The 17,789-nt window shown below is 44.9% G+C and overlaps 1 protein-coding gene across 1 annotated transcript in view; it reads left to right on the top strand.

Moving 5' to 3' along the window:
• Nucleotides 1-17,789, top strand: part of LOC135457357 (zonadhesin-like) — an 80,418-nt gene that overhangs the window by 16,233 nt on the left and 46,396 nt on the right. The window contains exons 10-29 of the mRNA XM_064731876.1: nt 397-538; nt 1,806-1,929; nt 2,795-2,983; nt 4,584-4,715; nt 6,451-6,633; nt 7,314-7,508; nt 7,933-8,081; nt 8,226-8,394; nt 9,365-9,499; nt 9,959-10,102; nt 10,194-10,395; nt 10,716-10,856; nt 11,514-11,696; nt 12,594-12,665; nt 13,018-13,144; nt 13,342-13,481; nt 14,337-14,540; nt 14,958-15,107; nt 15,890-16,069; nt 17,040-17,156. Of these exons, the coding sequence (XP_064587946.1) occupies nt 397-538; nt 1,806-1,929; nt 2,795-2,983; nt 4,584-4,715; nt 6,451-6,633; nt 7,314-7,508; nt 7,933-8,081; nt 8,226-8,394; nt 9,365-9,499; nt 9,959-10,102; nt 10,194-10,395; nt 10,716-10,856; nt 11,514-11,696; nt 12,594-12,665; nt 13,018-13,144; nt 13,342-13,481; nt 14,337-14,540; nt 14,958-15,107; nt 15,890-16,069; nt 17,040-17,156 (3,078 nt within the window). The remainder of the gene's footprint in view (nt 1-396; nt 539-1,805; nt 1,930-2,794; nt 2,984-4,583; nt 4,716-6,450; nt 6,634-7,313; nt 7,509-7,932; nt 8,082-8,225; nt 8,395-9,364; nt 9,500-9,958; nt 10,103-10,193; nt 10,396-10,715; nt 10,857-11,513; nt 11,697-12,593; nt 12,666-13,017; nt 13,145-13,341; nt 13,482-14,336; nt 14,541-14,957; nt 15,108-15,889; nt 16,070-17,039; nt 17,157-17,789) is intronic.

Below are 17,789 nucleotides of genomic sequence, written 5' to 3'. Positions count from 1 at the left end.
CTGATTTTTTTTTTTGTTGTTGTTGTTATCAGGCAAATGAAACAGACAACCAGAAATGTTGAAATTTTTTATTATCAGACAAATGAAACAGACAACCAGAAATGCTGAAATTTTTTGTTGTTATCACACAACTGAAACTGATAATCAAAAATACTGATTTTTATATTATTAATATTTTGTTTTTTTGTTGTTATCATACAAGTGAAACTGACAGTCAGAAATCCTGATTTTTTTTGTTGTTGTTATCAAACATGCTGATTTTTTTTTGGTTGTTATCACCTCGAGCAGTGCTTTTTTAGTACGAATTTACAAGTGAACAATTAACAGCCTTCCTGCCTTTGGTGTTTGAAGCTGTGTTGATATTTGGGGTGGATCTCTGCTCTCTCTCTGGCACAGGCAGCTGGAGCAGCGCGCAGTTCCCCTGCCCTGCAGGCACCTTCAGCACCAGGCTGGGCAGGGCTGGGGTTCAGGATTGCTCTGCCTGCCCTGCCGGAGCCTTCTGCCCCCCTGGCACCTCCAAACCTGTGCTGTGCCCGCCGTAAGTGCAGCACCAGGGACAGTGTGGCGTTTTTGTGGTTGTTTGTTTGTGGCATTTCGTGGCGCTTCTGGGTTTAATTATTGTTTTGCTGCTCTTGGAGTGATAGAAGTTCCCTTCGCCTCATGTGTCACCAAGGTCAAGGCAAATTTTGTCAGAATTGCAGAAAGGGAATATTTCCTCTAATCAGAGCACCAAGATTTCAGGATAGAGGCGCACTGCTGATGCCTTAAGATTTGAGCTTTTATAATTTTCATCTATTTGTAAGCCTGCAGTTCTTTGGTGTAGAACTCCAAACTCCACACACAGTGGGAGCTGCTGCTTCCCCATTTGGGGCAGACACAGCAATTCCTCTCCAGGATTTCAGCTTTTATATTTTATATTTTCCATCTATTTGAAAGAGATTATATTATATTTAATACTAATACTAATGTTGCTACTCCTACTGCCACCAATAATAATAAATTATATTTAATAATAGTATATTTTACATTTTCTATCTATTTGAAAGAGATGATATTATATTTAATACTAATGCTACTACTACTACTACCAATAATAACATTATATTTAATAACAGTATATTATTATTTTTCACATATTTGTAACCCTGCAGTTCTTTAGTGCAGAACTCCAAACTCCACACACAGTGGGAGCTGCTGCTTCCCCATTTGGGGCAGACACAACAATTCCTCTCCAGGATTTTAGCTTTTCTATTTTCCATCTATTTGAAAGAGATTATATTATATTTAATACTACTACTAACAATGATAATAAATTGTATTTAATAATAGTATATTATTATTTTTCCATCTATTTGTAACCCTGCAGTTCTTTAGTGTAGAACTCCAAACCCCACACACAGTGGGAGCTGCTGCTTCCCCATTTGGGGCAGACACAACAATTCCTCTCCAGGCCTGGCAATCAAGGACACCTCACTGCCTCAGGGCCCAGAGATGGAAACAAAAGGGAGTTGGGGGCAGCAAACTTGGGGTCAATGACTTCATTAGCTGAAGCTGGAATTGGCAGATTGACCCCCAAAATGCAAATGGACCAAACTTATAAAAGTGTGAAACCTGTGACCCATTGTCCATTTTTGGGTGGGTTTTGTCTGTCCTAAATGTACCTGAAGGCCCTTCAATAAATAGAACTGCTTTTTATTCCCTTAATTTTGCCTGGCCTCTATTTTTAGGCAGCCCAAAAAGGCATCACAGTATTTCCTTTCCTTGCCTGGCCGCTGTCTGAGTGTCTCTGTGCTGTTTCTCCCCAGAGGATCCTTTCGCGCGGCCCCTGGAGCGGAGCTGGCTGCAGACTGCACCCCCTGTCCTGGGGGCCAGCACTGCCCCGAGCTGGGCACGGTCACCCCCCGAGCCTGCGGGGCTGGCAGCTTCTCCGTGAGTAGCCATCCGTCTGTCCTGCCGTCCGTCTGTCCTGCCTTCCATCTGTCCTGCCTTCCGTCTGTCCTGCCTTCCGTCTGTCCTGCCTTCCGTCTGTCCTGCCTTCCCTTCACACAAGGGGAGCACAAGGAGAGCTCCCAGGGGAGGCTGAGGCTGGGAGTGCCCCCAGGGAGGTGTCGCAGACATCTTTTATGGAAAATCCTTTCCTTAGGATTTTTCCTATTGAAGCTGAGAAGCCTCAGGAACAAAATGGAAACAATGGTTATCTGCTGCTGTGGAATGCAACAGGTGCATCTGGGATTGGTCTCATGGGGTTGTTTCTAATTAATGGCCAATCACAGTCAGAGCCCAAGCCACAAACCTTTGTTATCATTTCTTCTTTTTCTATTCTTAGCCAGCTTTCTGATGAAATCCTTTCTTCTATTCTTTTAGTATAGTTTTAATGTATTATATATCATAAAATAATAAATCAGCCTTCTGAAACATGGAGTCAGATCCTCGTCTCCTCCCTCACCCTGGGCTCCCGGTGAACACCACCACAGACCTCAGGGACGTTGGCATTGCCATTTTTGTGGCACATTTGGCCCTGGCAGGGAGCAGACAGCTCGGTTTCCCTCCTGCTCAGAAGGAGGTGTTGGGTGGGCTGGGATTAAACTCTCAGCTGGTTTGGGGAGGGAAAGCAGCAGGGTGGAGTCACAGAAGGGGACAGGACGGCACAACTATTCCCACCAACAGGTTTGATTCATATTTATGTGCCCCAAATCTCTAATTAATTGTCCTGCTAATTGCCCCTGTAGGCTCACACGGGTGTGCAGGGCTGTTCAGTGCCCCAGAAAGGGACTCAGGCTCCTTTCTGTTCCAGGCGCCGGGCTCAGCCTCCTGCCTGCCCTGCAGGGTCGGGCACGTCTGTGCCAGGGAGGGCACCAGCCTGGAGGTGATGCTGGCCATGGAGTGCCCAGCTGGGCTCCTGTGCCCGCAGGGACAGGCACACGTCCCAGATGGCACCGCCAACGCCTGCCCGCAGGGACACTTCTGTCCCCAGGGAGATGCCGTGAGTGACTGCGCTCTGGGGACTCGCTGTGCCCTCGGACTGGGATCGCTGCTGCGGGAAAACCTTCCCTGATAATGTTGTGTTACTGATGTCTGCTCTCTTTGTGTGTTCACAGACCTGTGCAGTGTTTGCCACATATAAAACTGTTAATAATATAAATATATTAATTTATATAATAATATATAATATAATAAGGCTGATTATTATATTATATTATATTATATTATATTATATTATATTATATTATATTATATTATATTATATCATATTATATCATATTATATCATATCATATATCATATTATATCATATCATATTATATTACATCATATTATATTACATCATATTATATTACATCATATTATATTACATCATATTATATTACATCATATTATATTACATCATACCATATTATATCATACTATATTATATTATATTATATTATATTATATTATATTATATTATATTATATTATATTATATTATATTATATTATATTATATTATATTATATTATATTATATTATATTATATTATATTATATTATATTATATTATATCATATGTTATATTATATTATATTATATTATATTAGTTAATATAATAATATGTAATAATATAATACATTATATAAAAAACAGGTTAATAATATAATATCAATTAATATAATCTAATAATATATATAATATAATAGATAATCTAATAGGCCATGTTAATAAAATAATAGCAACTATTATTTAGTAATATAAAATATTCAAAGAATTATTTATTTCTATAAATATCAATATTATATAAATAATACTTAAATTTTATTATGAATATTTATTATTTATTTTTAATTATTTTTATATATTATTTCCATCTATTTTTATATATGTGATTATATATATTATATTTATTCTATATATATATAGATAGATAATAATATATAATCATTAATAGATAATCTAATAAGCCATGTGAATAAAATGATAATAACTATAATTTTATTAATATAAAATATTTAAAATAATTATTTATTTATATAAATATCAATATAATGAAATAAAATATAAATAGAATATAGTTTTTAATATAAATATTTATTTAATTTTTATTATTTATATATATCTTATTTTTATTCATATTTTATATATTATAATATATATTATATATATAATAATAGGATAGATATATTCTATATATAATATAGAATGCAATAATGTATAATAGCATAATAATTATTATATAATAACATACAATAATATATTATTATATTATTATATTTTTATATAATATTATATATTATTATAGATTATTATAGGTTATTATATATAATATTAATATATTATATATTATTATATATTAGTATATAATATATTGTTATATATTATTATTATTATTATATATTATTATTATATATAATAATAATAATATATAATAATAACTGTCAGTAATATAAGAATAAATAATAACTAATAATAATATCACTGGGATAACATTTTCTGAGAAGCTGCACACAATTATCCTGAGCTGTTTTCACGGATTTATCCGCTCTCCCTTGGCCTTGTGGGTTGCAGGACTCACTTCAGGGTGTCAAATCCCATTTTTTGTTGCACTTCCAGGCCCAGCCTTGCCCCAACGGCACCTACAGTGAGCAGAGGGGGCTCAGCAGCGCTGCTGGGTGCTCGCCCTGCCCTGCAGGGAGCTTCTGCTACACTGATGGGACAGAGAATTCCTCAGGAATTCCTCACCCTGTAAGTACAGCCCAGCTTCTCCCAGATTTTCACCCCAAAATTCTTACCCCAGGCTGCATCTGGAGCCAACTTTGTTCTTGGTACAAGTCTTTATTTATTTCTGTCTTTATTTTGCCTTCTGCCTGTCAGTGCAGGCTGGGAAAGAGGGTTCAAAGGTGGGGAATTGCTGCTGCTCCTCATCTGATGAGTTTTGGGGATTTTTCATTGCATTGTTTTGTCCCAGGGAAGAATGAACCTGTCAAATATTAATAGCTGTTAAAAAAAAATAAAGGGAATAAAAAAATGCAGATGGATTCTCTTCCACATGGATGAATCCATGGGTTTATTGAAGAATAAGGTGATAATTCTGTCCCAGTTAGAGCTTTTCTCCAAATGTGGAAGAGCATCTTCCTCACAACAGGCAAAACTTGCAAGACTTGCCTCAATGCCAAGCTTTTACCCTAAACCCAATTTTCCTACAGTAATTATCCCACATGGTCAGAATTTCACTGGTAAATTCCCTTTCTTCCCCTCTTTCCTATCCCATCTGCTTGCAGTGAGGAAACAGCAGTGAGGAATTGCTGCTGCTCCTCCATCTGATGAGTTTTGGGGATTTTTCATTGCATTGTTTTGTCCCAGGGAAGAATGAACCTGTCAAATATTAATAGATGTTAAAAAAAAAATAAAGGGAATAAAAAAATGCAGATGGATTCTCTTCCACATGGATGAATCCATGGGTTTATTGAAGAATAAGGTGATAATTCTGTCCCAGTTACAGCTTTTCCCCAAGCGTGGAGGAGCAGAACAGGCAAAACTTGCAGGGCCTGTCTTGATGCCAAGATTTTGCCCCAAACCCACATTCCCTACAGTAATTATTCCACATGGTCAGAATTTTACTGGTAATAGTTTAATTTCCCTTTCTTCCTTTCTTCCCTACCCCATCTGCTTGCAGTGAGGAATTGCTGCTGCTCCTCATCTGATGAGTTTTGGGGTTTTTCATTGCGTTGTTTTGTCCCAGGGAAGAATGAACCTGTCAAATATTGGATTCTCTTCCACATGGATGAATCCATTGGTTTATTCAAGATAAGGTGATAATTCTGTCCCAGTTTCAGCTTTTCTCCAAGTGTAGAAAAGCATCTTCCTCACAACGTTACAGGCAAAACTTGCAGGGCTTGTGTGGATGCCAAGATTTTACCCTAAACCCACTTTTCCTACAGTAATTATCCCCAATGGTCAGAATTCTACTGGTAAATTCCCTTTCTTCCTTTCTTCCCTACCCCATCTGCTTGCAGTGAGGAAACAGCAGTGAGGAATTGCTGCTGCTCCTCATCTGATGAGTTTTGGGGATTTTTCATTGCATTGTCCCAGGGAAGAATGAACTTGTCAAATATTAATAGCTGTTAAAAAAGGATAAAAAAAATGCAGATGGATTCTCTTCCACATGGATGAATCCATGGGTTTATTGAAGAATAAGGTGATAATTCTGTCCCAGCTTTTCTCCAAGTGTGGAAGGGCATCTTCCTCACAACGGACAAAACTTGCAGGGCAAGATTTTACCCTAAACCTATCTTGCACACAGTAATTATTCCCAATGGTCAGAATTTTACTGGTAAAAGTGTAAATTCCCTTTCTCCCTTCCTCCCTACCCCATTTGCTCGCAGTGAGGAAACAGCAGGTTGTTCAAATTGCAGGTGGAGCTGAACAGACTGGACAGAAGCAGCCGAGGCTGAGTGTTTGTGTTGTGTTTTGTTTGCAGACAGGGGATTGCCCAGCTGGTTACCTGTGCCCTGCAGGCACTGGGTTCCCCTTCTCCTTCCCCTGCCCGCCTGGCAGCTTCTGGGACAACTCCAGCACGGGGGGACGAGGGGTTTGCAAGCCAAGCCCAGCCGGGCACTTCTGTGACTCCCCTGCCATGACACAGCCCAAGCTCTGCCCAGCAGTGAGTGCATTTCCTTGGGTTTGATGGGAATGAGGGATTTGTCTTTACAAACAAGCTGGTAGAGAAAACCAGCACTCAGATGGGAAGGATTTTATTGATTGATGAAGGAAAAAAAGATATTTGCTTTTACAAATAAAAAGTAGGTTTGCTAGGAAATGAAATTGGATATTGAAAGATGAAAGAAACAATGGAGAAAAACCCTAAATTCCATAAGAATTAAAAATTAAAAGGGAGGGTTATACATTAGAGGGGAATCTTTGGAATCAGGTGTTCTGGGAAGTCTGAACCTCTCAAGTACCTCAGCCAATAGGGGAAAAAACCCCTAAATTACATAAGAATTTAAAATTAAAAGGGAGGGTTATATATTAAAGGGGAATCTCTGGTGTCAGGCATATTGGGGAGTTGGAACCTCTCAAGTCCCTCAGAAATGGGGAAAGAGAGAAGGGAAATGTGGCTGGAAATTGGGATTAAAAGGAGGCTGCATCCTCCAAAAATTGGAGAGACCCCAGGGGATGCCCCATGGCCTCTGCCTTGATTGGAATAAAGTTCCAGGACTGCTCTGTCTCCTTTTTGGACATCAACCCCTGGTGTTTGGGGATTAATTTTCATGGAAGAAGCTGCTCTGGGGGATTTATTCCATAGAAAATCCTTGCTTGTAGACACCTGGCTTTGTTTTGTAGGGTTTTTACTGCGCTGAAGGCAGCTCCAAGCCCGAGCCCTGCCCGGAGGGGACATTTGGTGACAGGCAGGGGCTGTCCGGACCCTCGGGGTGCAGCCCCTGTGCTCGGGGCTCCTTCTGTGCTGCCCCAGGACAGACTGGCCCCAGTGGGCCCTGCCAGGCTGGATTTTACTGCCAGGGCAGGGCTCTGACTCCAGTAAGTGCCACTGATGAGTTTTGCTCCTCTTCTTCTTTTTTTGCGTTGTTTTATTTTCCCCACTGTGGTGCCCGTTTTGAACCCAGTGATTTGGACAATCACAATTTTGTGCTGCTCACGCTCAAGTTTATGGCAAAAGGACCCTCAAAGGCAGTGTGGCCATGTCATATTTTTCCCCTTTCTACACTGACACCTTCGTAAATAAAAAGTCACCAGGTAAAAAGTCCAGTGGGTGTGAATCAGTGTAAAATTTCATCTCTATTTATTCTCTTTGAATTTCCTTCACTCAGTGTTTTCTGTTCTTTACACAAGAGCATGTCTTTATTTTTTTTTCTTTATTATCTGCATCACTTTAATGCCTTAAATACTTAACCTCATTTTCTCCCCCCCCTTTTTTTTTTTATGATCTTTTTCCCATTTTCAGTGGCCCACGGACGGTGTGACCGGAGCTGTGTGTCCTGCTGGCTCCTACTGCCCCTCTGGCTCTGCCTTCCCCATCCCCTGCCCTGCAGGGACCTTCAGCAACACCAGCGGGCTCAGGAGCCTGCAGGAGTGCTTGGATTGCCCACCTGGGTGAGTGTCCAGCTTTGGAAGCAAACAGGTCTCTAAAATTCCAGGGACTTATTTTTTTGCATTGGGATTGAGCTATCCAATGGGGAAAAAAACCCCAAAAAAAGGCATTATTGCTACCTAAGTTTGTTTTTTTTCCCAACTTAGCTTATATTGTGATGGAATAAACAACCAAGCCCCCTCAGGACTTTGTGAACCTGGTTACTTCTGCACAGGAGGAGCCAAAAGTGCTCTGCAGCACGTGGTGATGGAGGGACATTATTCCCTAGCAGGAGCTTTCAAAGCAGAGCCGTGTCCCCTGGGCACCTTCCAGCCTGTGAGTACTCAGGGTTCCAGCCTGGGGGGTCAGCAGAGCCCTGGGAAACTGTGAAAATGTGTGAGTAGAAATTCCTGAGGTGTTTGGAAGCTTGAAAAAAAGGGGGTTTGGGGGATTGCTGCTAATTTGGGTAATCACCACCTGCTTTGCTTTTACCCTGCAACAGAGGAAGAACCAAAAGCCTTTGGGTGAAGACACCAGATCCACCAGTCCAGGGCTGCTGCCTGCACCTTGTTTTGCACTTTTTGTTGAGTTTTCTTGCACAGTACAAATTGGGAAGGGCTGCTGAGTCTTTGGCCTGGCAGGGGTGAATTTTGCATTTCCCTCGCTTCTGTGATGACCAGGGCTGTGCCTGCCACTGCTTTAGTACTGCAGATACCCCAAATTCGTGGCTTTTGGACTGCAGGTCATTCCCTCCAGCGTTTATTTTGCAGCAGGGACTCCCTGGGAGTTGGTAGAACACACAAAGTTTATTTATTCTCATGGTTAGCAGCAATATCCCACCCCTGGGTAAGTGGGTGGGACCATAAAATATGCAGACATATTTTATGAAAAATCCTTTCCTTAAGATCTTTTTCTCCTGAGAAGCTGAGAAACAAAATGCAAACAATGGTTATCTGCTGCTGTGGAATGCAACAGGTGCATCTGGGATTGGTCTCATGTGGTTGTTTCTAACTCATGGCCAATCACAGTCAGCTGGCTCAGACTCTCTGGTCAGTCACAAGATTTTATTATCATTCCATTCCTTTCCTTTCTATTCCTTTCAAGCCTTCTGATGAAATAATTTTCTCTCTATTCTTTTAGTATAGTTTTGGTATATAATTTTCTTTTAATATAATATAAATAATAAAATAATAAATCAGCCTTCTGAACCATGGAGCCAAGATTCTCCTCCCTTCCCTCACCCTGGGAACCCCACCACAGGTAACAGCAATTCCCCAGCCCTGCCAGGCTCTGTGTTCTCTTTCAGGGCCGTGCTCAGTCTCTCTGCAGGGATTGCCCTGAGGGGACTTTCTGCAGTGAGCCAGGCCTGGCTGCCCCCCAGGACTGTCCCAAAGGCCATTTCTGCCCGGCTGGCAGCTCCGTGCCTCTCCCATGCCCCATGGTAAGAGTCAAACACGGATTTGTTTCCCAAGCAGCGACTTCAAGGAGGGTTCCCTCCCTGGGCAGGTGTGCCCAGGACACAGGGGAAGCCTGTGGTACAAGAGGGGCTCCTCTCTTCTTGATGGACTGAGGGTTGATTATCTGAGGGGTGGTAACTGGGTTGAGAGTCTAAGGTTCTGTTTTGTGTGGTGGTGGAAATTGGGGGGAAAGGAGGAGGAATGGTTTTGGGAGGTTTTCATTCTGAGTGCTGTGTGTTCCTTTTTTCATATTGTAAGTTAATAAAGTTCTTTTCCTTTATTCCTAAGCTGGAGCCTTGCTCTATTTCTGATCTATGAGCTTTGCTCTGTTTCTGGGCACATCTCACAGCAGACACTGGGGAGATTTTATTTCCATGGGGGCACTGGCATTGTGCTGGTGTCCAACCATGCCAGCAGGGCGTGCAGTGGCTGTCTCTGTGCAGGGAAGTTTCTCGGATGTGGAGAGGGCAGGATCCTGCCAGCCCTGTCCTGCAGGGATGTTCTGCAGCAGGGCTGGGCTGCCTGGGCCAGAGGGGCACTGCCAGCCTGGCTATTACTGCACTCGAGGCTCCAGCACCTCCTCACCCGTGAGTGATGAATATTTTACATTTCTCAGCACCTTCTAGCTCCACCAAAGCTCCCACAAACCATAATAAATTTAATTTCAATTCCCTTCAGGTGGGGCTGCCCTTTGGAGATCTTTGCCCACGAGGACATTACTGCCCAGCTGGCACTGGGCACCCCAATGCGATGCCATGTCCTGCTGGCACCTGGAATGGCCAGAGAGGAGCCCAGGATGTCACCTGGTGCCTGCCCTGTGCCCCTGGGTTCTTCTGCAACGTGTCTGGCCAGGATGCTCCTGGGGGACTTTGTGCACGAGGTGAGACAAAGACAGAATTCACAGGATCGCAAAATTCACAGAATCACAGAATCACCAGGTTGGAGGAAACCCTAAAGATCATCGAGTCCAACCCAGCCCCAGCACCTCAACTAAACCCTGGCACCCAGTGCCACATCCAGGCTTTGTTAAACACACCCAGGGATGGGGACTGCACCACCTCCCTGGGCAGCCATTCCACAACTTTTATCACCTTTCTGTATAAAACTTTTTCCTGATATCCAACCTGTATTTCCCTTGGTGCAGCTTCTTAGAAATGGGTTTTGATTTGGGGGAAGAGCTCCAGCGTTTTCTGTTTTCAGGCTATTACTGCACGGGGAGGACCAAGACTGCAAAGCCAGAGGATGGCGTCACTGGAGATCTCTGTCCTCGGGGACATTTCTGCCCTGCAGGCTCAGCAGCACCTTCCCCCTGCCCCAGTGGGGAATACAGCAATGCCACAGGTCAGGAGCTGCAGAAATGGAACAGTTCCAGGTCAGGAACTACAGAAATGCAGAGGTCAGGAGCTGCAGTTTTACAGCAGGAGCTGCAGCAGTGCTGCAGGTCAGGAGCTGCAGAAATGCCCCAGGTCAGGAGCTGCAGCTTTGCAACTCCAATGTGCTCAGGGGAGATGGAAACTCTGCTCGTAGCTTTTGTTGATATCCAAGAAGGTCCTGAAAGCTGCTGGCCACTGGGAATATTCAGATATTTCAGGGAGTGGGGTAGAGAAGGGGTGGAGCAGGGATGTTTTGTTGTTTTTTCCCCTGGTGTCACACAAGGAATGTGTTTCCCCCTGCAGCAGCCCATGTGGTTTTAGGTTTGTGGCCGGGGCACTCAGTGTAGCAGGGCTGGCAGCAGTTCCAGCTTTCCCTCTGCTCCTCCTGCCACCTAATGGGGACACGTGGAGCTGACTCGGGCTGCTGGAGTGGAGTTTGCTGAGCTAAATACTCCTAGGAGAAATCCACATTTGAGGCCAGTTACAGAGGGAGAGCATAAAAAATAGCTTTATTTCAATTTCTGCTTCTTTAAGTGCACAGCCAGGCAGGGGGAAGCTGTGCACGTGGTATTTTCCTTCCATTTCATTCCATGCTTCCTTTTTAATTCCTATTTTCCCCTCCCAGGTCAAGACAAATGCCTTCCTTGTCCTGCTGGGTTTCACTGCTCAAAGGGGCTCCGGCGCCGCTGCCCTCCCGGCTTCTACTGCCCCCAGAAAACTGGGATCAGTTTTTATCCTTGTCCTCCTGGCACTTACAACCCCTCCTACGGCCTGAGCCATGCTGAGAGGTGCCAGCAGTGCCCTGCAGGTGAGGAAATGCCCTCTTGGGACCTGTCTGAGAGGGTGGTGATCTCTCTGCAGCTCTCTTCCCCATCCTCTGATGGGTTTTGGCCTCCAGGAAATGAAAACATCAAAATCCGCAGTCAAAGGAGGATCTTGGTGCAAGAGCAAGTGTCCCCACAGGTTTTTGAAGGCTCTGCAGTGTCACTGTGATTTTTTCTGAAAAATCTCCTTTGCTCAGGATTCTTCTCCTGGGAAGCTGAGAAGCCTCAGAAGAAAAAGAAAAACAATAATTATCTGATTGCTTCTCCTGTGTTTTGCTGGTTTGGAATGAGGTTTGGAGATTGTTTATCCAATAAGGTTGTTGTTTGATTGGTTTCATATAAATTGTTTTTACTTAATGACCAATCATAGTCCAGCTGTGTCAAGACTCTGGAGAAAGTCACGAGTTTTCATTATCAATCTTGTTAACTTTTCTGTCTGTACCCTTTCTCTATTCTTTAGTATAGATATATTATAATATAACATGATATGATATGATATGATATACCATAATATAATATATGATATACCATAATATAATATATGATATACCATAATATGATATAATATACATAATATGATATATATAAAAAATTAGCTATCTAGTAACATGGAGTCAGATTTCTCAATTCCTCCTTTGTCCTGGAGACCCCACAAATACCACACTGCAGAAGGGTTTGGTTCACACTCAGGGCTTCCCAGAGGAGCATGAGCTGAATTAGGAAGGGGTTCTGTCCCAGTTGTGCTGATACTGAGGGATTTGAGTTCTCAGAGTCTTCCCTTTGCCTTCCAGAAGTACAGGCAGCACAGCAGAGCTCTCCTGGGGTTTTTGGTTTTTATTCTCCCAGTTTGCTGATTCTCTTTTTCCTCTGTGTTCCTCCAGGAATGTTCTGTGGAGAATGGGGATTGTCCTCTCCCAGTGGTCCCTGCTGGCCCGGATTCTTCTGCACAGCAGGTACAGAATTTAGGCTTCAGAGGGCAGAAAGAGTGAGAAGGTGGGGATCTGTGGCCTTTATGGTCCTTGCTGTTATTTATTTCATTCCATTATTGATTTCTGGCTTTATTGTCATGGGCTACAAACAGCTCCTCTCTTCTTTCACCTATAGAAATGATTCTCTGGCCCTTATGGTCCTTGCTGTTATTTATTTCATTCCATTATTGATTTCTGGCTTTGTTGTCCTGAACTGCCACCAGCTCCTCTCTTCTCTCACCTCTGGAAGGGGCTCTTTATCCATGGGGACCAAACTTGCCAAATGAGAAACAACCCAAATAATTCAGGATGCTTTTGCTTTATCTTCCTCGTGCAGGAGCAAGTGTCCCCAACCCCAGTGGAGCCACAAACACGAGCAGTGGTGGCCCCTGCCCTCCTGGACACTTCTGCCCAGCTGGCACCAGTATCCCCCAGCCGTGCCCTGTGGGCACTTACTCACACAGGTGAAGCTCTGCTGATGCCAATTTTTATTTTATTTTCATTTTTGTCTATCCACCACTCCTCTAAGCAATGAAGTGCAGCTCAGTGAGGCTCATTGACACATCCTTGCATTGATCAGAAAAGTTTTGTCGTTGCTTTGACTTTGCCCCCGTGCTGAGTTTGCCCCTCACCAGTTAAAACCCTGTTCTGTCCCTCTCAGGCTCCACAATGGGCAGGATTCCAGCTGCACTGAGTGCCCACCTGGCCAGTTCTGTGGCTCCCCTGGCCTCACAGCCCCCTCAGGACCCTGCTCACCTGGGTACTTCTGCCAGCCTGGCGCTTCCTCACCGTCACCACCCGGTGAGTGCCACTGGGTGATCCGGGGCTCTGGCAACAGGCAGCGTTAAAAATGTCACCTTTTCTCCCAGTGCTCCACCTTTCCTGCCAGTGTTCCACCTTTTCTCTCACTGTTCCACCTTTTCTCCCCGTGTTCCTGGTCCTGCCTCGTGTCAGTCATCCAGATCCCTGTGTGAAATTTCTTTGAAGGGTTTGTGTCAAATGATGCCTCAGGTTTTGGCTTTTCTATTTTCCAGGTTCTGTGCTGCTTTAGTGTGTGGGTCTGGGTTCACATCAGGGGATGCTGAGCTCTGTGCACAGAGCAGGGAGACAAAACAATTCCTGCTCCAGCTGGGCACCAAGGACAAATGATCCAAATCTCAGCCCAGGAGCACAAACCCCGTGGGCTGGAGAGAGAAAAACAAGCAGGGTGGGACTGCAGGGGCTAAAGCTGGAATGGGACAATGAACTGCAAGGTGCAAACGGAGCAGAACTGATCCAAGGGAGAGACCCCGGGAGCGCTCGTGCATTTTGGGACCATTTTGGGTCATCTTGGGTTCATTTTGGGGCCATTTTTGTTTATCTTGGGTTCATTTTGGGACCCTTTTGGTTCACCTTGGGTGCAGCTCTTGTGCTGCCCAAGGCACATCCATGGAGGAGATCCTTTTAGACCCTGCTTTTTTCTGTAACTCTGTCCAGCCTCTGTTCTAGGTCAGACTTCTCAAGGCATCACCTGCATGCCAGTGTTACCAAAGGAAATGCCTGCACTGATCACTGGGGCAGTCACGGGGTCTGCCTGTAATCAAATTTGCATTTGATTGTCTCATATAATCATTTCCAGAGGAGATTCCCAACCCTGCTCTCCTGTCTGTGTCCCAGGTGTGCGGCAGAGAGGAGGCCCTTGCCCTGTGAGCCATTTCTGCCCAGAAGGGACCAGCTCTCCCTTGCCCTGCCGTGCAGGGACTTACAACAACCTGTCCACACAAGCTGCCTGCTTCCCCTGTGCTGCAGGCTACTTCTGCCCAGAGAACACCACCAGCTACAGCACAAACCCCTGCCCAGCTGGATTTTACTGCCCCAAAGGTGAGATGGGCCCAGGGAGCCCAGCAGTCCTTTGGCCAGGCTGAAACGTCCTCCTTAAAGACAACAAATTATCTTTGTGAACAAAATGTTTAAATGTCAGCCTGATTCTTCACAGAAAAATACTCCCAAAATATTTTGTATATGTTTGACTGTCGTTTTTTGTTTAAGTGTATTTTTGGACATTTTTAAGTGGTTGTTCACAGAAAAAAAAGAAAAAAAAAACCCACAATATTTTAAGCTGTATGTGGCTGTTGCTTCACAAATTAAACAGCACCCAAACACAGTTTTGGCCATGAAGGGCCGTGGGGATCAGCAATGGGATAAAGTGGCAAAGAGGACATGAAATGATGCAGATGAATTCAGATCCAGGATCATGTTCATATTCCATGAATGACTCCTGCTCTCTTTATCCCTCAGGCACCAGGTTTGCCACGGAGTTTCCCTGTCCCAGGGGCTACTACAACCCTGACCCCATGAGCCAGAGCTTGGACAGCTGCCTGCCCTGCCCACCTGGGCACTACTGTGGGCAGGAGGGGCTGACAGCAGCCTCAGGCAGGTGTGACCCAGGTGAGCGTGGGGCTGCTGGGGTCAGCCTGTGAGGATTGAGCTTGTAACCTTTGTTATTTTTGGTTTTTGTAAGTAATTCTTTCCTGAGTCTTCGGCACAGCCCTTCTGTCGCTATAGGACACAAAAAAACCACAAGCTAACACCGCTGTTCTCAAGGTGAAGGAAAAAAAGGAAGTTTATCTTCTGACTCCAACATTTACAGTTTTCCAAGAGTGACAGTGGATTGGAGGGTGACAGTGCCACCTCTCCAATGACACTGGACAAACCAACAGTCCATCAATTTCTCCTCCTCCATAAAGGAATGCAAAACAATGAGTTATTTACAGAAAGCGTGTGATAAAGTTCACTACAAGAATGTCAACATCAGAAGGCTTAGAAAATCTTAAAAGAACAGGGTGACACCCTTCCAGTCTGTTTGCTGGGTTCTCTGGAGGTATCCAATGGGACTGAGCACATGTCTGCTGGGCCCCAGGCTGTGCTTGGCAACCAGGAGCAGTCTCTGCCCTCTGAGCCTGCTCAAGCAGCTGAGCTGAGCCCTATGACCATACAGCAAAAGTGCTGAACTTGATGTTGCAAGATTTCTTTGTTAATATGGTATTTATGGCATTAAATTGGACTTACTGCTGCATGGCAGATTCTGGCCTGGTGGAGTTGGGATGAATCTGTCCCACACCCTGTGCTGTGCCCACATCACACCCAAAGCCACCCCAGCTGGTTCATTTGTGATGTTTTTTGGGGCTCTGTCACTGGCAGAGCTCCTCAGCCCCGTTTCCTGTTCCCAGGCTGGTTTTGCATCTCGGCTGCCTGGACCTCACAGCCCTTTGACCTGGACAACTACACCAGTGCCAACTGCCTGTGCCCGGCCACTGCCACCGGGGGCAAGTGCACAGCTGGCTTCTACTGTCCCCAGGGCAGCCCAGAGCCTCTTCCTTGTCCCCCTGGGCTCTTCTGCAATGCCTCAGGTCGGTATCTGTGGGGAAAAGCAGTTTTGAGGGGATATTCCATGGGATGTAGCAATGCTTGCCCGGTGCCTGTGGTGTTTCGTAGAGGAAGGATGTGAGGAGATGTTTTCCCTGCTTCTCCCCCTTTGTCTCAGTGCTCTGAGTGCCACCATCCCCTATTGGAATATTACCAATATTGTGGACAGGATGTGCCTGAGCTTGTCTGGCCCTTGATGCTGAACCAAGCAGTGGCACTGTGGTGTTTCACCCCACAGACACTTTGGGCTGTGGGTGTGTGGTGTTTCACCCCACAGACACTTTTGGCTGTGGGTGTGTGGTGTTTCACCCCACAGACACTTTGGGCTGCCTGGGTGTGTGGTGTTTCACCCCACAGACACTTTGGGCTGTGGGTGTGTGGTGTTTCACCCCACAGACACTTTGGGCTGGCTGGGTGCTGCACTGGGCCCATGGGGACAAGTCCAGGCCTGCAGGAGCTCTGGTGGTGCTGGGATGGAGCTTCCCCCCATAACAGGGGCTGCTCCTCAGGTTTCCCTCTGTGGAGAAGCTTTAAGGCGATGGTGAAGGAAAGGAGTCGGTTCTGATGGAGGGTTTGGATCCAGAGCTTTATTCTGGCCCACAGGCCTCTGAATGCAGCACCAGCTCCAACAGAACTCCCTGAGCCCGTGGTTGCTGCTCCTTTGAACCCTGGGGAGAGGGGCAGGGAAGGGGCAGGGAGCCACCAAGCAGGGACAGGAGGGGAGGGACAAAGGGACAAAGGACACCTGGATGGCCCAATGCCCCCCAGGGGTAGAGGGCATCCTTTGGATCTGCCAATCACTCGAGGCCCTTCTGGAATGCCAGGACTGACAGACAGTGCTGGGAGGGGAAAGGAGAGGTGACGACACACCTGGCAGGGAATCTGCAGGGAAGGGACTCAGGTTTCTGAGGTAAACCCTGAAATCACAATGCACCAATCCCCTCTGTCTTGCAGGGCTGCCTGTGCCCAGTGGGGAGTGTGCTGCTGGCTTTTACTGTGCAGGGGGAGCTGCTGGCCCCAAACCCACGGATGGTGTCACCGGGAACATCTGCCCCACGGGCTCCTACTGCAGTGGGTATCCAGCACTGAGGATTCCATGGTGCCAAAAACCCCTAATTTTTCCCCTTCCTTTCAAAATGGGAGGTGACATCTTTGTCTCAATATGTGAACTTTAATTGTCTTCACCTGTGGGTAAAATAAAGCCAATAATTTCCATCCCACCCTATTGTATTTGTGGGGTGCTCTCATGGCAGGAAGGAATGATGAATTTGACTTGATGTTCTTAGAAGGTTAATTTATTATTTTATGAGACTATAGTATATAAAAGAATATTAAACTAAGCCATACTAAAGCAAACAGAAAGGATACTCACAGAAGGTTAAAAAAGATAATGATGAAAACTCATGACTCTTTACAGAGCCCTGATTGGCCAATAAGTCAAAACAATTCACATGAAACCAATGAAACAATCACCTGTTGGTAATCAATCTCCAAACACATTCCAAAGCAGCAAAGCACAGGAGAAGCAAATCAGATAATTACTGTTTTCCTTTTTCTCTGAGGCTTCTCAACTTCCCAAGAGAAAAATCCTAAGCATAGGGATTTTCCAGAAAATATGAATGTAACACCACCCCACTCAGCACTGTTGGATCTCTGAATGGAAAAGACTTCCCTGCTGCTGTTCATCCAACCCCTGAGTGCAGC

Source organism: Zonotrichia leucophrys, chromosome 24 (genome assembly GCF_028769735.1).
Source record: "Zonotrichia leucophrys gambelii isolate GWCS_2022_RI chromosome 24, RI_Zleu_2.0, whole genome shotgun sequence".
In the NCBI taxonomy this organism is placed as follows: Eukaryota; Metazoa; Chordata; class Aves; order Passeriformes; family Passerellidae; genus Zonotrichia; species Zonotrichia leucophrys.
Note: the sequence above shows the minus strand (reverse complement) of the source record. Positions and strands in the feature narration are given on the sequence as shown.